Raw genomic sequence first — 23,911 nt, 5'->3', positions numbered from 1 at the left:
TATGTGTGTGTGTGTATTAGAGAGAGAGAGAGAGAGAGAAAGATGGGGGGGAGAGGGAGAGTCCTGAGTCACGTACCCAACAGACTTTCAATAAATGGATGTTGGATGAATATAAACTTACAAAAACATAACACAAGTAAGAAAAATTTTTGGAAGACAATTTGCCAAAAGCAAAAACTTCTTCCTCTGAAGGTATTCACTACTTCACCTGGCAATAGTAACAGCATAACCTTAAATACTGAATAAAAGTAGGATATGTCTTTCCAATTCCATTTTTAAGCAGTTGCTGCCAGAGTCATGAAAATTGTTTACAGATTAATTGAAAGTTGATTCTGATAGTAACTTGGCTACGGGATGATGATACCTTTAAAATAAAACATCAACTTATCAACAATTTTGACATAAAATCTGTGAGAGCTGACTCTGGTTACGTTAACAGGGATCTTATCCTCATCAGGAAATTTGCAAAAATATCACAAATTCATTCCATAGGAAATTTGCAAAAGTGTCACAAATTTCATATTAGATCAAGGACCACAGTTCAAACCTATTTATCCTGCCTAAAGCCAATCCACCACACAAGAATTTATGCTTATATTAAAAATTCCTCACGTTTTACTTTGTAGAATCTCTTTGAGAAGACTTTATTTAGTATCTACTAGAAATTCCTAATTGAATATCCAGGTACCAGGTACTGTTCTAGCTCTTGGGAATAAAAGAGCAAAATTCAGTTCCTAAAACAAAAGAGTTTCACAAGCTAACCAGGAACAATGGCCTACCAATAGCCATTGTTACTCTTTGTTGTCTGAACAAAAATGGAGTTCTCTTAGAGATGTGCTCAGGGAAGGACTGCTCTCTCAGTTTTCGGGGGGATAAACTGAGGTTAGGCAAGCTAGGCATGTTTTGCAAGAAAACTGTTCTTCCCAATAAAGGGAGACAATATGAAAAGAACCACACCTTTCTGTCTTTGGATACATTTGTATGAGAAAGTTAGTTCTTGAGATGCAGTAGTCATCCTGCAACATGAGGCAAAAGGCCCAGGGACTAAATGTTAACTTACTAAGGATAGTGGGGCAGAAAATGAGAAAGCCTGAATCCTTACAATGTCACTGGGCTATAGCACTAAACCTGGAAATAGCCTCCAACAGACTTGCTGTTATGTGAATTAATTCAATGGTCCACTGTATAGACTACTTTTATTAATTAATTAATTAATTAATTAATCTTTATTGAAGTAGAGTTGACATACAATGTTACATTAGTTTCATAGTGATTTGACAAGTCTATGTGTTATGCTAGGCTCATCACAAGTGTAGCTACCGCCTATTACCACTCAGCACTATTATAATACCATTGACTATATTCTCTATGCTGCACCTTTTATTCCTGTGACTTGCTCATTCCATAACTGGAAGCCTGCATCTTCCACTCCCCTTTACACATTTTGCCCATCCCTCCCACCCCTCTCCCCTCTGGCAATCATTAGTTTGTTCTCTGTATTTATGGGTCTGTTTCTGCTTTTTGTTTGTTTATTCACTTGTTTTGTTTTTTAGATTCTGCATGTAAGTTAAATCATACGGTGTTTGTCTTTCTCTGACTTATTTCACTTGGCATAATATCCTCGGGTCCATTCATGTTGTTGCAAATGGCAAGGTCTCATTCTGTCTTGTGGCTGAGTAAAATTCCATTGTATATATACCACATCTTCTTTATCCATTCATCTAGTGATGGACACTTGGGTTGCTTCCATATCTTGGCTACTGTAAATAATGGTACAATAAACATAGGGGTGATATATTTTTTTTGAATTAGTGTTTTCAATTTCTTTGGGTAAAGACCCAGTAGTGGAATTACTAGATCATATGGTATTTCTATTTTTAATTTTTTTAAGGAACCTCCATACTATTTTCTGCAGTGGCTGCACCAGTTTGCATTCCCACCAGCAGTGCACAAGGATTCCTTTTTCTCCACATCCGACACCTGTTACTTTGTGTTTTTTATTTTAGCTATTCTGACAGGTGTGAGGTGGTATCTCATTGTGGTTTTCATTTGCATTTCCCTGACAATTCACAAGCTAACCAGGAATAGAGCATGTTTTCATATGTCTGTTTGTATAGGCCACTGTTAGATGGTTATTCTATTCCTTGCAGCTGAAAGAATCCTATAGACATACTATAATAGTACATACTACAATGATAAGTGGTACATCATACACATACACACACACACACACACACACACACACACACAAATGAAGATGAGGAAGACATTTACACTGCTTTGGAGAAGCCTGAGGGGACAGCCATCATTACTGATCCAAGGGGCAGGAGTTCAATAGGCAGACATAGATGAAATGCAGCTTTATTTTATTTTTTAAAAGATTTTATTTATTTATTTGACAGAGAGAGAGAGAGCACAAGCAGGGGGAGCGGCAGGCAGAGGGAGAAGCAGACTCCCCGCCTAGCAGGGAGCCCAACATGGTACCCGATCCCAGGACCCTGGGATCATGACCTGAGCCAGAGGCAAATACTTAACCGACTGAGCCACCCAGGTGCCCCAAAATGGAATTTTAAACAAAAGAATCACAAGAGCAAAGGCATGGCAGGGTAAAAGTCCATGGTGTGCTTAGAGACTGGTTCATAAGCTGAAGGCTGACCAGAAGAGCCTGTTCCTCTTTATACCCCCAGTTTCTAGCACAGTGCCCGGTACAGAGTATCATTAACTTTGAATGAGTGTCTCAGAATGAGAATGAAAAAGCAGACTAGGGCTGAATTGAGATAGGCCTTGTGTGCCATGGGAAGGAAGCACAAAAAGACATTTCACAGAACTTTGGAAGACAGAAAATTAAGGCCTAAAGTGACTGTGTAGGTGTATTACTGCTAGATGAGGAAAGCTCATAAAGTCATGCATGGGTAGGGATATCTTTTCTGACACTGTTACCCATGTTCTCCCTTCTTGAGTGGGTTTCCTATTCCAGCACTATGGCCAAGGGATGACAAATAGTGAGTGAAAATGAAGAATACCAGCATTCATGCTGCTCTAAAATGACTAATATCCTTATATGATCTGCCAGTGTACCCAATTTAACATTAACTTGAGGAGGTAAGAGCTCAGGAGCCTTGACGTCATAGCAAAAATGGTTGTGCCTTATGTAATACTTTCATGCGGGAATTCCCAATGACAAACATTTTCTGAACTCCCATTCTGTGCTGTCTGTTGCTAAGTTGTGGTGTTTATGAACGTGTATGCCAGATAGAGTTTTAACTATCTAAAAAAATATTTTTTAAAGTGAAGGATACATTCAGTCCACCTGAAATTTTTGTTTAACTGCTGAAGTGAGGGTGTTCTTCACAGGCAAGTTATTTTGGAAAATTAGACTGATTTGTCATATTGGAAAAGTAAAATGGAGTAAAAAAAAAAAAAAAAGTAAAACCTCCAAAACAAAATAGAAGCCAAAGGAACTGAGGGGAAAAAAAACACAAGAGAAGATAGAAGGATTGAAGGACTATAGGGATTTAAGCTTACTGACACTGTTGAGCCTGAGGGAAGCCATTTACCATCTCATTTTTAAAAAAATCAGTAAAAATAATACATTTGCATTTAATAGTCTCCAAGAATCCTCCGAATTCTGAAATACTATGATTCTCTAGTCTGATACTTTTGCTTTATTCATCCTAGAAAAATTCAGAATTCATATGTGTAGAGACAGGATTCTCAGATGACAAGGCAATAGGTGTTCCCATTAAATGGCCATGTCCAGTTGATACCACGGTTTTCACAGAGGGATAAAATATAATTGGAAAAGGGCCGTTAAGTGTTTAACTTTCTTTAAGTCACCAGGTAGAGTCAATCAGAGTTCAATGAGATCTTATATCTCTAAGCTTTTATATTGTTAATGAGAAAACATTATTTGAAGAAATAGTATTTTTTAACTATTTGGAATCTCCCAACTATTCTAAATGGAGAAATTCTCTTAAGAAGCGACATCTATCCAGAAATCAGTGACATTCCTATACACCAACAAGACAGAAGAGAGAGAAATTAAGGAGTCGATGCCATTTACAATTGCACCCAAAACCATAAGATACCTAGGAATAAATCTAACCAAAGAGGCAAAGGATCTGTACTCAGAAAACTATAAAATACTCATGAAAGAAATTGAGGAAGACACAAAGAAATGGAAAAACATTCCATGCTCACGGACTGGAAGAACAAACATTGTGAAGATGTCAATGCTACCTAGAGCAATCTATACATTCAATGCAATCCCCATCAAAATACCATCACTTTTTTCAAAGAAATGGAACAAATAATCCTAAAATTTGTATGGAACCAGAAAAGACACCGAATAGCCAGAGGAATGTTGAAAAAGAAAAGCAAAGCTGGCGGCATCACGATTCCGGACTTCCAGCTCTATTACAAAGCTGTCATCATCAAGACAGTATGGTACTGGCACAAAAACAGACACAGATCAATGGAACAGAATAGACAGCCCAGAAATGGACCCTCAACTCTATGGTCAACTAATCTTTGACAAAGCAGGAAAGAATGTCCAAGGGAAAAAAAAAACAGTCTCTTCAACAAATGGTGTTGGGAAAATTGGACAGCCACATGCAGAAGAATGAAACTGGACCATTTCCTTACACCACACACAAAAATAGACTCAAAATGGTTGAAAGACCTCAATGTGAGACAGGAGTCCATCAAAATCCTAAAGGAGAACACAGGCAGCAATCTCTTCAACCTCAGCCGCAGCAACTTCTTCCTAGAAACATCGCCAAAGGCAAGGGAAGCAAGGGCAAAAATGAACTACTGGGACTTCATCAAGATAAAAAGCCTTTGCACAGCAAAAGAAATAGTCAACAAAACCAAAAGACAACCGACAGAATGGGAGAAGACATTTGCAATGACATATCAGATAAAGGGCTAGTATCCAAAATCTATAAAGAACTTCTTAAACTCAACACCCAAAGAACAAAGAAATGGGCAGAAGACATGAACAGACATTTTTCCAAAGAAGACATCCAAACGGCCAACAGACACATGAAAAAGTGCTCAACATCGCTCAGCATCAGGGAAATCCAAATCAAAACCTCAATGAGATATCACCTCACACCAGTCAGAATGGCTAAAATTAACAAGTCAGGAAACAACAGATGTTGGCGAGGATGCGGAGAAAGGGGAACCCTCCTACACTGTTGGTGGGAATGCAAGCTGGTGCAGCCACTCCAGAAAACAGTATGGAGGTTCCTCAAAAAGTTGAAAATAGAGCTACCATATGATCCAGCAATTGCACTACTGGGTATTTACCCCAAAGATACAAATGTAGGGATACAAGGGGTACATGCACCCCGATGTTTATAGCAGCAATGTCCACAATAGCCAAACTGTGGAAAGAGCCAAGATGTCCATTGACAGATGAATGGATAAAGAAGATGTGGTGTATACACATACACACACACACACACACACACACACACACACACACACACACACACACAGTGGAATATTATGCAGCCATCAAAAGCAATGAGATCTTGCCATTTGCAATGACGTGGATGAAACTGGAGGGTATTATGCTGAGCGAAATAAGTCAATCAGAGAAAGACATGTGTCATATGACCTCACTGATATGAGGAATTCTTAATCTCAGGAAACAAACTGAGGGTTGCTGAAGTGGAGGGGGGTGGGAGGGATGGGGTGGCTGGATGATAGACATTGGGGAGGGTATGTGCTATGGCGAGTGCTGTGAATTGTGCAAGACTGCTGAATCACAGATCTGTACCTCTGAAACAAATAATGCAATATTTGTTAAGAAAAAAAAAAGAAGACAATAGCAGGAGGGGAAGAATGAAGGGGGGGAAATCGGAGGGGGAGACAAACCATGGGAGACATGGACTCTGAAAAACAAACTGAGGGTTCTAGATGGGAGGGGGGTGGGAGGATGGGTTAGCCTGGTGATGGGTATTAAAGAGGGCACGCTCTGCATGGAGCACTGGGTGTTATATACAAACAATGAATCATGGAACACTACATCAAAAACTAATGATGTAATGTATGGTGATTAACATAACATAATAATAATAAAAAAAATTTGTCAAGGAATAGCATTCTGAATGGAGAAAGAACATTAGCATTTGTCCTGAAATGTTTTTGTATTCCAAAATAAAATGTAAGAATTAAAAAAAAAAAAAAAAACCAACAGAAGCGACATCTATCTTCTATGCAATTGGAACAGTGACCAGCTATGAGAGTTAGAATCCAACTACTTCTCGATAAGCAAAGATTATTTTTGTCAGTCCAGTTCATTGTTAAATTAGTTTATAACTCCTTTCAAATGTAGTTTTTCTATAGAATTCAAGACAAATGAGCCATAGCTCAAGGTGGGTCCCTCATCTATAAAATTAGAGAACCAGACATGTTTCATGGTTTTCTAACATATGGTATTATTGGTACTGTTAACAATAAAAATCATATTAGGACATTGTAAAGAATAACAGGGAGTTTCACTCATTGCCTTTACTGATCAATAATCATAATTACAATAATAAAAATTTCTATTATATTTTGAATAATTTCAGGGTTTCTTGCAAGAAGCTGAACATGTTTTGTACACAATAGCTCAGCAGTCATGTTACTCCATTAATCCTGGTAACATCACTGTGAGGAAGGATGCCACATCTACTCATCGCTACCAGCTAGGAGAGGACTAGGTGTGTATATTTAAAGTTAATATCAGATTCTCCTTCCTCTGACTAGGTAACAGGTGTTCTTCACAAATTACATACTATCTTTCTGAATCAATCCTAGTTCCAAAGATAGAAACTTCTCATACCAACACTTACATAATTACATATGTATAAAAACAAAATTAAAAAAATCTTGATCTCTACTAAAACTACTTGAAAGAACAACTTTCCGATATAAATACCATAAAATTAGCATCTAGCTATAGAAAGGAAAATGATAAAACCATGAGAAATCCCACCCAGTAAGAGTTAATTTTGTTAGATGATGAATCCATAAACCTTCCTTACTCAACTACTTCATAAACCAGTCATTTGTGAACCATTACTTTAAACCATCATGCTATTCACTATCCTGCAAAATAGGATAATGGAATGCTCTATCTCCCCAATGTTTGCTTCATTGTAAACAGTCCATCCCTCCTTGCTGACTCCAAAAGCTGTATAAACATACTGCAATCAAATCCACCATAGCTCATAGAAATCCTTTCTTTAAGTAATCTACAAAATGCCAATCTAATACAAATACAAGAGAGAGATGTTCTTACTAACACAACATTTTGTATTTGCAGTATTCTGAACACTGCTTAAACCTGCACGGGTTATAAAAGGCACCCTTCCCCGCGGCCCCCCCACCCCCCCTCCCGCCCGGGGCTGACAGAGTGCTTAGGCCTCTCATTTACACCACACTGCAATAACATAAAGAAGGGTTTACTATTAATCCAGGTTTTACTACAAAGCGACCCGTTATTTCTCTGTCAAACACTGGCAAGAGTGCCAAGTGTCTGTCATCCAATTCAGGGGATTAAGTCTTCTTTTATAGTCTGATACTTGTACCAATTTATACAAAATACAGATATAGTTTCTTAGAGTCAGTCACAGTCTATATGTGGTGCAGACTCGGGCCCAGAGGTTGACTATGACAGCTGGCAGGAGACGGAGGGGAGAGTACACCCCCTCCTCTTGGTCACCAGTCTCAGTTGCCATGGTGATTAATCCTTAATTGAATGCTGTCTTTGTACCTTTCTTTTCAGAAAACTTTAAGTATACTTCAGTTGAAAACATGTAGTTGATTGAAAAAATGAGGCCCCACATCACAAACAGGTATAGCTAAATTCTGTGACATACTTCCATATATTAAAAGAACAAATTAACTCTAATAAAGGTATTAGCAGTCCTTTCAGATGCTTAAAAACATTTCTTTCCGGTCTGAGTTTAAACCTAAATCACACAGATTTTCCCTCTTGTTATCAGACATCTCATCTTCAGAAATGGCTCTAAAATATCTAAGTACAATTTAAGGCAAAATGAGTTCTTATTTTATATAATTTGTATTACTAAATAACCAAGTTTGATTAGAAATTTATTTTAGGAGAGACAGATTTCATTCAAGACATCTATAAAATGTCATATAAATAGAAATTAATTTATAAAAGTATAAACTATAAGAAACCAAAGGAAACATGGAAAAGATAGTACATTTTAGGCCTTTTAATATACGGTTAAATTTGAAAAGCAGGTTCAGAGCTCTTGTCATTTTGGTTATCAATAATTACATCAAAAGGACTGAGAAATTCTGAAGGACCATAGGAGTTTATCTAGGCTTGTGGTGTACATTACTTCTTTTTTGTAACTTTTCCATTTAGTATATTCCTTTGCAATTTAGTTAAAAGTTCTTACACTCAACTACAGTATTCCTGGGAAAGTGAAATACTTGCATATTGTGACCACTGTTAATGGAGTGTTACCTTCATACAAATAAATAGGATTTGTTTCATTTTCTTAGGAAGTGAGACAACACATCTGCATCTGGCTGCAGACACACACACAGACCACACGCAAGCATGCGCGCACACACACACGCACACACAATCATTTCAAACACAAATAAAGGTCTCTAATAAAAATTTGGTGACAGACAAGAAGCACTCAGAAGAATTCTCAGTAATAAAAATTCTGGATGTGAGCCCCAAGATGAAAGATACTGTACTGTAGGTGGGAGGTCTGGGGATTTCTGGAGACTTTAGAAGCAAGAGGTTTGCAGATATTTTCTGAAACTATGGCTGAGCCTCTTTTGCTTTCACCTTGCTTTGTTTCCCTTTACCTTAGTTTATTCTCTTTTCTTCTCATAAGAATTTTTAATTTTTTTCAAAACTGCCAATTCGCTATTGCCACCAACACACTACAACTGTCTCAGTGAGAGACACACATATCTCTAACCAAAGATGATGGTGTGTTTCAGTGATTTACTCATTGAAGGTGTTTAAGTAAGTCTGACCAGATATGATGAAATCGGTGCTTGTGAGTTTTTTCTTACATGTAATGAACTGTCCTCAAGTGATTTTTGTATATAGGTAATAGACTACAACTTTCAAGAAATTACAGCCGTATTATTAACCTGATGTTTTAAATGGTAGAGGTAAAATCTGAGGGACTGAATCTTATTCTGTTGGAATTTTACTATATTAAGTATTGATTTAAACAAGTTGGCCGCTGAGATGAGCATGTTTGTACAGACTGTTCTTGGCCTGCTAGCATTGGTGGCATGGGATTGGACCTCCTGCTTAGTGGCTTTAAAACTTCCCGAATATTTTACACCCACTATGATTTAGTCATTAAACAACACATTTCTTCACACACCCTGAAAAAGGTTTACTAAGTTGGTCTGTGTGTGATGGGGAGACATACTGCCTCAAAGGGCATATTAGAAATCCTAGGGGATGAATATTTCAACTTGTTTCTTGGTAAGAATGTCCCTCACTCCAAAAATCACTGTGAAGAGACAAAGCTTCTGATGAGATTGTGCTGTCTACCTCAAGAATGCTGGGGCTAAAAAAGATTGAGCACTACCGGGATTGCTAATGTAAGGATAAAGGAACTCCCTTGCTCCTGGTCCTCGGCCCAGTTAAGGGCAAAGTATATTTCTACCATTTTCATTTTTACAACTTGCCTTAAGAAGGTTCCAAAGGGGTGTTTATTTCTCTTATATTTAGGTGCTTGCTTCTCCGGTCCATTTTGGGAGGAATTATATGAGGCTGCAAATTTCTTTTCTAAGAAATATTTAAATAAACCAACAATACCCAGTTAAATTATTTCATTAACATCTACTACAGGGGTTTGCCAAATTATCTGACATTTTCACATTAAAATTTGTTTGTTTGGGTAAGGGCATGGTTAAAAAAAAGGGGTATGGTTACAAAAATAAAACCCTAAGAAAAAATTAGCTGTCTATTTAAGAGATTCTGATAGGCTCTTCATTCTAATATAGCAAATTTCTGGCAAACCCAGCATATTTCTGCTTACCTTTTTCAGATAGCTCCTACAAGGTAGACAAACTATAGAAATTGCTCTCTACAGTGTTGGTTGAGATATGGTATATTCCTAGATCAAATGAGAATATAAAAAGGCAGCATACGTGGGTCATGAAAAAATGCTTTCGTGTGTTATATTGTGGCATTGTGCCTTTGGATTACAATGAAAAATGCTAAATGCACAGTTTTTCAAGTCCATTATTCCATTTATTCTAAGGATATTATCAGACAACTGACTGCTCACTAGATCATTCAGTAGTCACCATTTAAAATCCCAGGTGACAAATTTCCCTCAAATTAAGTGCTAGGAAGAGCCTTCTTCCTCCTTCGAAGAGCTAGCATTTTTTTTTCCTTTTTCTTTTCCTTAAGGACAACAATTTAGCTCAGTGCTTCTCAGCAGGGTTTTATGGCATCTTAAGCAGAACAATTCTTGGCATGTGGGATAGCCCTCCCACCCCCACAACAGCCATTTAGTCTCCCTGGCCTTCAGACATTAATGCCCCTCGGGTACTCAGTCACTGTGACCACCCAAAGTGCCCACACACATTTCCAAATGCAGTAGTTGAGAAAACACTAAATAAATTGTTTACTTCCTTTGTTTTGTCTACCAGGAAACTCAATCAAACTTGTCATTTAAGAAAATATCTGGGTAAGAACATTATATCCTATATATCTGCATTTAACTTTCTCTTAGTCCTGAACTTCTAGTTTAATTTATATTTCCCTTGTTTCTGAATTTCACTTTGTATTCTGATTTTATTGTTAGGACAATCCAGATCCTCTGTGGAGCCAGAGGAGGTACAAATAAATAAAGACAGCTTGACAGTTCAGAGGCATTTTCCCCCCTTCATTCTTAAAAGTAGTACTAACTGGAAACAAAGTATCATTGTTGTATACAGTACCCATTTTTAACTCCTACACATAAAGTGGTAGAAAAACTCCTCAGACACTCAGCTCTTAGGAATAAAGAATAATAAGCCAAAGAGAAGAAAACATTTTTAAAAACATTTGATGAAAGTGACTATGTGTAAATAAGATACCACATTTACATAAAGCTTTATTTTTATATAACAGCAATTTTAAACAAGAAAAGCACATAGGATGTATTTACTACTTTTAACATTATATGAATCCTTTTGCTAAAAATATAAATTCTAGGGGCACATCGATGGCTCAGTTGGTTAAGCGTCTGACTCCTGATTTTGGCTCAGGTCATGATCTTAGGGTCATGAGACAAAGCCCCACATTGGGGCTCCATGCTGGGTGTGGAGTCTGCTTAAGATTGTCTCTCTCCCTCTCCCTCTGCCCCTCAGTCCCCCACCCCCACTCATCCCCGTGTGCACTCTCTTTAAAAAAAAAAAAAATATATATATATAAATTCTGTATGAAGTTAGTTTTCATGTGTGCCTTCATGTTAGATGAAAAATTCTGAAGGAAATCTAATCATACACTTCCCTTTTCTATATGAGCGGAAGTGGTTTTGATTCTGATTTAACTGCAAGATTCCCTCAGACTTCTCATTTTTTAGCAAACTTTTATTAAGCAACTCAACATGATTAGGCATTTAAACATAGATGTGCCTTTTAATATAAAATATTTTAGCACAACAGTGCTCCAAATGGCATTCTGATTTTTACACTTGTTTGTTTATTGCTTATAGTCTTAGTAGCCACTTCTGAGGGAGTATTTAGAGAAGATCCTATTGAGTAACTTCTAAATACTAAAGATGTCAGGACCCTATGTTCTCTTACCTTAGAAGTGCAAACAGCTACATTGGCGGGAAGCTGGGAAAACTGCTTCAATTCAAACACATCCCGTGCTGCCCATCGGCTCATGTGATTTTCAGCTTTGCTGGATCCAATCACCGTCTGGTTGGAGTGAATATAAGCCACTTCCCGAACACCATCTGGGAGGTAATTGGTGTTTATTAAGTGATGTCTCATTGTGAAGCAATATGGTTCCATGTACACTTTAAAAATTATCAGCAATACACTAAAAGAGAAGTTATGCTTGTTCTATTCTTAACCCTCAGGAAAAACATTGAGTTTGTATGTTAACATCACAATATTCTATTTTTTATAAAAATTGAAAAGAGTTCAAATATATTGGTCTAGGTTAACTTGGAAATGACTTTTCCTTCTCATCAATATGAGAACTTCTGAGATTAGACAACAATTTTTAGATTTAAACCTGAAATGAAGGTTTTGGCTAAGAAAAATGTCACGGTAAAGGGTTATCTCCATGGATTTGTTGTTTCTATTGATTTAAAAAAATTGTTTACTAATTTAAATAGCAGTGCTGGCCTCATCTATCTTTAAACATGTACTTAATTACAGCAATGGAGTGGGAGCATGGGGTTTATGACCAGGGAGTTTCATTTGGTTGGCTTTGTTCAGTTTTACTGTTTGTATTTTGTCTTTTTTGTACATATGCCCAGAGAATGTCAAGATTGGGAGCTTTTTAGGAAATGAAAAAAATTAACTTACAGCTTTTATCTGAAAGAAGTCTAAAAAATGGCTACATTTTTTATTGCTTTGCTTCTAGGCACCTATAATTTACTTTTAAATTGTGGTCATAAAAGAGAAGGCTAGAACTGAGGTCTGTAAAAGCTCCCTCAAACATCTCTGGCAATGAACCTTAATTATGACCTTCAACCCTTGTGCTGTTTCAGTCCTGACCCTCTCTCAACCAAAATTGACAATTGTGAGAAAACAAGATGTTAAATAACAAATAACAAAAAGAACAACTAAGATAATATCCTCCTTAAATCTCAAAATACCAGGTAGCGTGTATGGCAACAGTTTTAAACCTCTAGAAGGATCAAGTATTCTTCTGGTAGAAAATTTACTCAGATTTTTCTTAATTTTGATGACACGTTTTATGTATTATTCAAAATAGCATTAGTTCCACACTACTGACATCATTTACACAGTAAAAAACAAACACAAAACTCAGCTACTCTTTTAAAGAACAGTTTATGCAACGATTCCTCAAATCTAAATCTAATTATAGCACACAAACCAAAGGATAGTCCAGTACTTAGTTACAAGGGTATCAAAATATATACCATAATGAACTAGTGAATAACCACAAAAGAAAGCTTGATATGTAAATAAGTCAAACACAATGATTATAATTCCTATATCAAACTATCCTTGCTTATATATCAGCTTCTTTCACATAGTTTTTTTTTTGGGAATGAGTCAGACACTTTTAAAAGCAATGCTAACTCTTAAAATCACTAAGCAGATTATCAGCAGATGGTGGTAGCAGGGTAAGCAATTTTTCAATCTCTGAATCCCTACATAAAACAGCCAGCAATAACTGAGTGAAACAAAAGGCCATGGACAACACATACAACAAATTAAGGTAACAAGACACTCCCCCATGAATCCTAAAATACAAATAGATGGGGACAATCCACCAATAGCTACACTGTGCACAGCATCAGGGTGTGGGTGAAGGATGCAACAGGGTGGCATCTGATGGATCTGAGAACAGAAGAGCCTAGAATAGCCAACAGGTATGCCCTGGAGAGCACAGTGGGCCACTTAGAGATGAGTTGGGAAGGAACGGGGATCTGGGAAGGTTCTCTGTTCTCCAATGCTGAGTGGGTGCAGGGGGCTTACGATAAGAAGGCCTGAGAGAATAAAGCAAACTAGATCTTAGGAACTCTCCAAACTGACCCACCAGGGCTCCCGGGTCAGGGCCACACAATGAAGAAACTGTTGGGAGGGAGTCAAAAAGAACAGGATAGGAAGATTAGGAATGAGGGAAAGAGACGGTCTAAAGCAAAGCAGTGGGTACGGATAGAGGCAAGAAATCCCACCATAGTTTTGAGGACTGTATAATAAAACAGATATGGATCTTTGTGAAATTAGAAAAAATTTCCTAAACTGTGCCTCACTTAAAAAATTCAGGGAAAATAATTTCTATAAAAATGAGCAAGAGGGTCAAATCTCATAAAAATTATTATGAGAAAAAAGAACAAGCAGCAGAATGAAAATATGCCATAAACATGTGCTCACAAAGCACATTAAAATTTTAACTGACTTCAAAACCAGGTAAAAGACATTAAGAAAATGGTAAGATACAGGAACGAACCAACAACATAAGTCAGAATTAGAATAAGTCAGAAAAGGGTGGACAGGACTCAGGAAGATTTAGAAATTAAAAACAAATTTGGAAAAATGAAGACTAGACTGCAGGAACATAAGAGGGAACAAACAATAACTAAATCTTTAAGAAAAATGGAAGGATATTTTAAAAAGCAAAAAGAAATGAAAAAGATAAAGGATTTGAGACAATGTGACAAATACTGAAGACAGGCAAAGAAAATGGAATATTTGAATAACAGGAGTCTCTGAAGAAGAAAGCCACAGCAAAGGAATAGAAAAAGTAACTAAAAACACTAGTACAGTAAAGCTTTCCTGAAATAAAAACCGAGTTGAAACTATATTATGACAATACTGACCCAGAATAACCAACACTGCTATGGACTGAATGTTTGTGTCCCTCCAAAATTCGTATGTTGAAGCCCCAACCCCTGGCATGATGGTGTTTGAAGGTTGGGCCTCTGGGAGATAATGAGGTCATGAAGGTGGACCTCTAATGAATGGGACTAGTGGCCTTAAAAAAAGAGACACAAGAGAGATGATTTTTGTCTCCACCATGTGAGGACACAGCAAGACAGCAGCCTTCTGTGGGCCAGGATGAGGGCCTGAGCCAAGAACCTAACCATGTTGGCATCCTGATCTTGGACTTCAGTCTCCAGAACTGTGAGAACTAAAGGTGTAAGCCACACAGTCCACGGTAGTTTGTTATAGCAACTTGAACTAAGACAAACATTCAAACACAGTCTAGTAAAGTTCCTGGACAATAATGAAAAGAAAAGAAATTCTTTGGGCATCAAGGGGGAAGAAAAAGAACATGTGACAACACTTCATGCCAAAAGTAAAGGAAGCCTCATATTTAAAATACTGAAGAAAGTGTGAGTCAATGATTTTATATCTGGCAAAAAATGACTTTTAAGTATAAAGGGCACAAACTGTTACCAACAGGAATCTCAGGGAATATTATTCTCACGAGCACTTCCTGAGGGATCTACTAGAAAATAAGCTTCTGACAACCAAACTGACTGGCGAGATGCTGACATAAGGACTGAAGAGGAGCATTAAACTTATAGTCACCTACAGGTCAAGACTAAATGAAGTCTGGTGAAAGGGCTGTGATTCAGATAGGGCACATGGAGGGGGTCCTTGGGTGGATGACAAAGTTCTCTATGTTGACCTAGGTGGTCTTCCCTTTATCCTGCCATCCACCCACTTCCTCATTTGTGCCTCAGTGTAGCATCTTGATTATAGAGCTATTTTACAAGCTAATTTAAGAATCTCTTACAGAGCTATTTGAATGCACAAAACAAATATGTAACAAAGTTTTCAAAATATATCTATAGTTACCTAAAAATTTATCCATTGACTCATACACCTGCTCTTGATTGACAACTTTCTCATTTGAAAATTTCACTGATTTTCTTGGCATAAAAGTGTCCTTTTCCTTATGGTTAGGCAATTTTGAAGAGAAACTGATTCTATCTTTTATAGTTTTTGGTGTATGGCTTTGTTTAGAGAAACTGATGTGGCGGACAGTTAAATTGTCATCTGAGGATGAAAAATCATCAATAGCCTGCGAGTTACAATCTCCATCTGCGGTATACAGTTGATTTGTTTTCTTCATTGTTTTAGGAAAAGTGAAAAGCTCCTTTTTACTTTCCTTTTTTCTCTTAAACCTCAAAGAACTAGTAGCTCTTCGCTTTCTTACTCTTGACTCAGAGGAAATTTCAACGTCATCAGACTCATCACTAATATCACTACTGCTTTTTCTTTTCATAATAGATTTCAGGGTCATGTTCTCAGGATTTAATTGTTTTGCAATTTGTCTATTTCCTTTGACATCAGTCTTTCTATCATCACCATTATTTCTTATTTTTACAGGATTTTCTGTTTCAGAATCTTGAGATCCATCCACAAGTGGCTTAAACTTTATACCATTCTTAGGGCATATCTGAGTTGTATATTGTGTGGGAAAGATGACATCACTGTCTTCTGATTCTGTGACATTCTGTAAAATGCAATGGTGGTCACCTGTATTTTTAAGATTTTTCTCATCATCAGACTCAGAAGAAATATTTTGTTTGAAAATTTTCTCACTTTTATCAAAAATACATTTTTCATTTGGATTTAGGGTGTTAGCTAATTTCTGGTGTTTTGAAGTACCAAGAGAGTCATGACTTGTCTGAAAACCAACATCTTTGGCTTCTGTTGAAAGACACATGGGCTGTTCATCAGAACTTTCATCATCAGAGGCAATATTTCCATCATTATCTTCAACTGCTTTATATTTTGTTTCAAACAATTTAGAGAAACCACAGTGGAGTAAGGTAAGCTGTCCAGCAGAACCTGAAGCTTTACTTGAGTCAGATGCTTTGTTTTTAGCAGTCTTTATTCTTGAGTTTCCCACTGATTCATCATCACTAAAATCACTGCAGGGATCACATGCTTCTTTTGTTGGCAACTCCGCAGGTTGTTCTAGACCTCTATGTTCTTGACAGTCAGGCTCTTTAGACTATATAAGAAGCAGTCACAGAAACATTAGAAAATGTCAAGATAATATCAAATCTATCACACTGGAAGGGTATTAAATTTGGGCAGATAACTAATATATCACTTAGCATTTTCAAAAAATACAACATTTTATGAACAAATGCAAAGGATTTACTATTACAGTCTGGTACACTCTTTTCTCAAGTTGAATAGCTTCCAAAATAAATAAAAGTTTAAACAGAATACCACGTAATCAAATTATCTATAAGGAAAACACAGAGCAGAGCAGTCAGCTTCTAAGATGTAGGGACTGATTCTGGTCTCAAAAGTGAAAAGTACACAACCTGCTTGCTGTAGTCCAGCACATAGTTCCAAACACACTTTAAGAAAAAAACAAATTTGTAGGCATTAACAAAGTAAAGAATTCACAAGTAGAAAATAGTTCTAATAGATTAAAAATAAGATCTGATAGAATCTTGACCATCAGAAATAAAAAAATATTTTAGATATTCTGAAGTAAAATTTGCTACAAATTTAAATCCAGTATTTATTATTTTTTACATCAATCAGAGCTAAATATATCTTTCAGTTTCTTAAAACCAAGGCTTTATTAGTAAAGGATTTGGGGAAAGTATTATCCAGTAATACTTTTTTTTTTTTAAATCCAGTAATACTTTTGCCAACATTTGCTACTCATGTATTTCTATAAAGTTAGAAAAATATTCACCCCATGTTCCAAATCATCAAGCTAGTATAAATGTATAGTTAAATCCCCCAAAGCAAGAAAAAAACCAGCAACAACAACAAAGAACCTTCCACATGTAGATTCTTTATTAAAGAGCCCTTATGATGACAATATAGATTTTGTAGTATGTGAGATGACAAACTACCAAAAAGATCACAAGATCAAGGACTCAAAATAAAATATGTTTGAGTCAGAGAATAATTTTGATGTTTGGATTTAATAATCTTAAACAGACATTGATTACTGTTTTTCCATTTAATTTTTTGGTTGGTGAAAAACTGTTTAGTTAGGTTGGATTGTTCACCTATACAGTGTATTTAATTTTGGATTTATAGTTTGGTATAGTTAAAATTCCGGTTTGGATGTAAATGACGGGTGATTGTTCTTGACTTTGTTCTTATGATATGAAATGTGAAATTCGCCTAAATTGTTAATTTAACTGACAGTCCTCTGACTTTGTGTCCTTGACTTTTTTTTTTAAAGACCTTTTTCTTTACACATTGAAAAATGAAGAGAAGGGAAAAGTAACTTAAAATTGTCCCAATACATGTTTTCTAGGAGTCCTAGGCTACGGATTCAAAAATTGCTTACCATTTCTTGTTTGTGTACGGGAGGTTCCTCTTTCAACCATGTTGTGGCCGTCATGATCCCGGCTTCCACTTTGCCTTCTCTCTATAAAGAATGCAAATAACTATAAAACATGGGGTAAAAACAACCAGATAAACAATAGCAATAGCATGCTGAAATTTGGAGTTAAGAAAGGCAAATGGAGAGCAGCTTGCTTCAGCTCTTTTTTAAAAAAATATGGAACGCTTCGTGACTTTGCAGGGCATCCTTGTGCAGAGGCCATGCCAACTTCTCTGTGTCGTTCCAGTTTTAGTACACGTGCTGCCAAAGCAAGCACTGCTTTAGCTTTCTTAATGTTATTTTTCAATTTTGTTAATTACTATAAACTCATATACAGTTTACATAACATTTTAAAATGTTCATAATTCTTAGGTAGTAGAGAGGTACAGCAGAAGTGTCCTGAGCCTATAAAGTACTCTTATTTCTTGTCTTAAAGTGTCTTTTTCAGATAGAAAATAGTACTTTTCAGCCAACTCCACTAATAGTTTTAGTAGGAGAGAGAGAATGAAAAAAATGTTACATATTTACCCAATAACGATATCCACAGCAAACATGTCTACATAATAGTTATAGTAAGGACATGTTATTAACATCTCAAACAATACAGATAATGCTGAATATTGGGAACTTGATATTCTAGCCTATATTGCTAGCATATTTATCATTCATATTCACTAAAATATGTTTATTGATTCCTTTGGTGTAATAAACATCAAGTGAAAAGGTCCATCTAATATGAAACTAAAAAAATACCTAATAGTGTAACAGGTTTGTTACATCTTTTGGGAAAGTATTTATGTTTTTAAAGCTTTTGGTATACCATTCAGCAGAGGTACTTAATGGCCTAGATTCTAGACCATTAAATTCTCCTTCAAGAGGAAGTCAATTTATTTTTCTAAGACTTTGTTGACTGAACAAAGGGAAATACTATTATCATCACCAGAGTTACAAATGCCCAACTTACAAATACACATATCTACCAATGGAATGTTTCCAGCCACCTGGTATCCAGGGCAACAAGTAAAAATCTCCCCTCCAGAACTGTAGAGAATGATAAATAGTTCTTTGAGATCTTTTCTTCCAATGGTTAGAGGCTATTATTGCAAGGGAGGGGGGGGGTCTCTATCCCAGTACTATATTTATTATTTCTAAAGCCAGATGGCTACAACAGATGGAACAGGCAGCACCAGAAATCTTCAATCCTGTCGGAACCCCTTTGTGATAGGTAAATGGCAACTCCAGTCTTCTGTTTCTCAGGCCAAACACCTTGGAGTCATCCTTAACTCTTTTTTTTCTCATACCCTGTATCTAATCCATCAGCAAATCCTGTCAGCACCACCTGGGCAATATATACAAGAATCCAGCCACTTCTCACACCAGCTACCACTATTGCTCTGGTCCAAACCACCATCATCTCTTGGCTAGATTATTGCAGTATCCACCTACCTGGTGTTTTGCTTCTGCTTTTGTACTTCTATAGCCTAATTCTTAATATTTAATCTAGATTGTAGAGGTCAGACTGTTTTTCTTCTATTCAGAACCCTCTACTTGCTTTTTGTCTCACTCAAAGTCAAAGTCAAAGTGCCCGTGTGATCTGGCTTCCTGTCATCTCTCTGGCCCCATCTCTTGCTTTTTTGCTCACTCCCCTCCAGCCACTCTGGCTTTCCTGCCATTTGGAAATTCTGCTGGGCATGCTCTTCCTGCAGGGCTTTTGCATTTATTCCTCTGTGTAAAACACATCTTCCTCCTTCATCTCTTCAAAGAATCAATTGCAACCTCCTAGTGAGCACTTCCTTGGCTACTCCATCTAAAACTGCAATGCTCTTTCCTTGACAGTCTTCCTATTTCCCTTCCCTGCTCTAATTTTTTTATTAGGATATAATTTACATATAACACTGTATACACTTAAGGTGTACATGTTTTGACACATTTATCTATTGCAATATGATTACCACCATAGCTTTAGCTAACATCTCTATCATGCCACAGAATAAACACTTTTTAGTGGTGAGACCATTTAAGATCCACTCCGTTAGCAATTTTGAAATATATAATATGTATTATTGACTATAATCATGATGCTGGGCATTAGATCTCCAGAAGTCATTCATTTTCTACCTGCTCTATTTTTATTCTCAGAGCCTACTGTCATAATAGGCTATATGTATCATTTTTTTGTTTATTATTTGTTTCCCCAAAATAGAATGTAAATTTTTTGTAGGTAGGACTTTTTGTCTATTTTATTCATTTCTGTCTGCCTAGCTCTATGATGGGTAGTACCTGACATTTAGCATATACTCAATAGATATTTGTGAAATTAGCCCTCAATATCTCTCTCTAAAGGGAGATCATGATATAGATATAGATAACAAGGTCAGTGCAAAGTAGAAATAAATTGCCTGGAAATCATCAGATTAAAAGTGTTCTATAAATGAAAATTTCTACATTTTAAAACATTTTAAGAGATTTTCTACAACCTTTAAAAATTAAAAACGTATTGCAGAAAGTGAAATAATTCTTTTACTTTGTGATATATGCTTCAATTATATAGGGCTTGGAATAATAATGTATTTTTTTATTTTTTTATTAACATATAATGTATTATTTGTTTTAGGGGTACAGGTCTGTGATTCATCAGTCTTACACAATTCACAGCACTCACCATAGCACATACCCTCCCAAATGTCCATCACCCAGCCACCCCATCCCTCCCACCCTCCTCCACTCCAGCAACCTTATTTTAAAAACATTGTTTGGCCAAAAGCAGCATGAATCTAACCATGCCTGAATAATTTTTTTAATTATTATTATTCTTTATTATTCTTTATTTTTTTTTTAGGGGAAGAGATATTTATTCTAGCCAATAAGTACCCAGCTTGAATAATTTTAAATTCTGGCTGATAACAAATGAGCAATTTTAATTCAAAATTTAATTTAATATTGGGGTGCTGATGATGTGCCTAGTAAGAAGTTAAGCATATTTTACCACAAACAAAATATAAGACCAAGAGAGTCCTGTCATTAATAAACAATCCTGGAGGAGAAACAAGATATACTTAGGACAACCAGAAAACAAGAGAACTTTTCATTTAATAACTTGTCATACTGAATGTCTTACCTAACATTTGCTTAAGGAATAGGCTGCTATTCTGATAAAATAAAGAACTCAAATATTTGATAAATGAGAGAAAAAAGGATAAGTCATATAATGCTAACATACTTTATAGACAATAATTTTAAATGAGAAACACCAATATAGGTTGGTATGTTGGGTATTACTCTGAGAAGGAAGTAGGATCTGAGGGGGGCCTGGAATACTCACAAGGTTACTGATTATAAAAAAAGGAATGGGAAAGAACAAGTCCATGGAAGAGACGGCATATTCAAGAAAAAGACAGGGGGACTTTAGTTTTTTAAATTTATTTTAAAGTAATCTCTACACCTAACATGGGGCTTAAATCCACAACCCTGAGATCAAGAGTCGCATGCTCTTCCGACTAACCCAGACAGGCACCCCAAGACAGGGGGACTTCAAATGGGCCACTCAATTCAAATCAAATAGTTACTATAAAATAAACATTGAGCAGTATACATCAGACACTGTATAATAGCTGCAGGATTCACAGGATATACACAATACATGCCTTCCTCTTGGCCATCTTGCTTAACATGGTATTACATGTTCATTATGTAAGTGTTCTCTTTCACCTCTCATCAAGATGGTCTAAGTTCTTTAAGGACAGGGACCAGTTGTTCTTGACCCATTTTTATAAAACTGACTAAATCAATGAAGTACATGAAGGTTTTACTACAAAGTCCTGGAAGTTAAGGGAAAAAATCTTTTGAGTTTTCTGAGGCTCATTTTCCTCATCTATATGATGAGGGGATTGAAAAAGATGATATTCCAGGATTTTATGATACTCATATCAGTATCAACTAGAAAACAGGCTAATACCCTTAGGATCCTGACATATCAAAGAATTTAAGCGATTTTTTAAAAAGGATAGAAATTTCTGTTTGAAGAATAAGAAACATCTGTATGCTGAGGATGAACGCAACTGGGAGAGTTTGAAATATTGGTGTGGAATTTTTATTGGGAACAGAAAACAAAAATCTCCATGAGACATGAGAGTGCATCTCAGGGAGTATTTGGTAACTTTTAATCAAAACACATTTTATATTTTTGTTTATTTAGGAAAGTCTCTCTCTCTCTCTCTTTTCTTTTTTTTTTAGTTCCTGACTTTAGCAGCTGTTCTCAAAATAATATATTGCTCTTTGCCAGTCTGAAAATGGTCTTGGAGGTCATACTATCTACTATATGTATCTGTATTTGTGTGTATACATTATTTACAACTATACATGGGGAAATCTTAGTTTAGAGGTACAATTCACTTCCTATTTTTCTAAAAGTCAAAATTCTAAACACAAGGTATTTTTTACTAAGAAAACCCCAAATGTCTCTGAAAAGGTACCAGCAATTATATTTCAAGTTTCCTGAGGGAGAAAACTGTATTTAAAATATCATTGAAAAACTCAGGGAACAATTTCACACCTCGAGGATGTCCCTCGTAAGACAAGACCCTTGGGACCTTAGTTTGAAGAGATTATAGACCCCAAAAAGCTCTCCTCGGTGCTCTTTTGATCCTTGAACTGCTTCAAAATATCGCTTGGCATTTTCACTTCCAACCACCACACAGTGAAGTTGCTAAAACAGAAAAAACACAAGATATTTTTGAAGTGTTTGCTCCAACAATATGTCAGAATTTCCTGGCATTCCCTGTATATACACAGCTTTAGCTGGAGCAGGCAGAATCTCCTTAGGGAGGAAATTTTATTTTAATTTCCCTGGCAGATGTTGCCATTATGGTGAAATAATAGTAATCGGGCCAGTCTTATTGAAGAAGAGATCTTACATTTCCTATTTTATCAGTTTTCTACCAAGTCAAGACCCCATCACTATGCAATATTCACTTGTAAAATGTTTAATGATAAAAGGATACATTTGAATACACTTTTCTCCTCTCTAGACTCATTACAACAGGAACTCCTAAAACTGACAAAAATATCCCTATTTCACCAAAGTTAAATTATAACCTAAGTAACTACCTGACAACTATGTTGCTGTCAAACTAATTGTGTCCATCGTTATATTGCCAACCAGCAGCAAAAACCCAATCACTGTTTAGAAACACTGCATCTTTGAAACACTTTTGAATATAGAAGGAACCTTTAGTAACAAGAGTGTATTTCTTTATTTGCGAGGTATTTTACTAAATGCAATGTAAATATAATCATTAACCCCATATACACTTTAAAATTTCTTGGAAGAAACAAAGACTGCACAGAGTGGAAAATAACTTCAGTCTATTGTTGATGTAAGGGTTAGTAAGAAGTGATACTGTATTGTGATTTAAGTTGATTTGTACTGTAATACATTACTCTAGGCAACTAAAATAATTCTTAATAATAGCTGCTATTTATTGAATACTTACTACCTGTGTAATATTTGTACATTCTCTCATTTAATACCTACCTATAAGACATTATTATCTCCCTTTTTAGAAATAAAGCTTAAGTTTAGAGAAATTAAATGTCTTCTCATAGACTGCCCAGCTAGGAAGTGTCATTTCTAGAATTTATACCTGGATTTGGTTAAATCTAAAATGTATACTTGTAAAAATTTCTCATCTCCAGGATGTCCCTTTTAAAACAAGACCCTTGGGAACTTAGTTTGAGGAAGCTTTGGATCAGTATCCAAGTTGATCAGTTGGTATCAATATTCTAGAAACATAGGCTATAGTCTGGGAAAAGTGAATCACCATAGCAACTGATGTACCTGATGGTCCAGTTGATGATTTTACCCTTTGCTACCAACTCTCC

The 23,911-nt window shown here is 36.2% G+C and overlaps 1 protein-coding gene and 1 non-coding gene across 5 annotated transcripts in view; both read right to left on the bottom strand.

Moving 5' to 3' along the window:
- The window catches only part of ERCC6L2 (ERCC excision repair 6 like 2), a 136,728-nt gene that overhangs the window by 24,061 nt on the left and 88,756 nt on the right, over window positions 1–23,911 (bottom strand). For 3 of the 4 annotated variants that reach the window (XM_028122250.2, XM_028122252.2, XM_088019269.1), the window contains 4 exons: window positions 22,584–22,736; window positions 17,996–18,076; window positions 15,517–16,681; window positions 11,809–11,963 (listed from right to left, as the gene is read on the bottom strand). In XM_028122250.2, coding sequence (XP_027978051.1) covers window positions 11,809–11,963; window positions 15,517–16,681; window positions 17,996–18,076; window positions 22,584–22,736 — 1,554 coding nt within the window. The remainder of the gene's footprint in view (window positions 1–11,808; window positions 11,964–15,516; window positions 16,682–17,995; window positions 18,077–22,583; window positions 22,737–23,911) is intronic. The other variant, XM_088019268.1, reaches the window with a different exon arrangement.
- LOC114223404 (U6 spliceosomal RNA) lies at window positions 18,203–18,308 on the bottom strand. Its single transcript, XR_003612143.1, has one exon. It is a non-coding gene; the product is annotated as a U6 spliceosomal RNA (small nuclear RNA).

The sequence above is a fragment of the Eumetopias jubatus genome, unplaced genomic scaffold (genome assembly GCF_037043125.1).
Source record: "Eumetopias jubatus isolate StellerSeaLion01/CBP00866 unplaced genomic scaffold, mEumJub1_p1.0 scaffold_15, whole genome shotgun sequence".
NCBI lineage: Eukaryota > Metazoa > Chordata > Mammalia > Carnivora > Otariidae > Eumetopias > Eumetopias jubatus.
The sequence above is the reverse complement of the archived record's forward strand: the minus strand, read 5'-3'. Positions and strand labels throughout refer to the sequence as shown.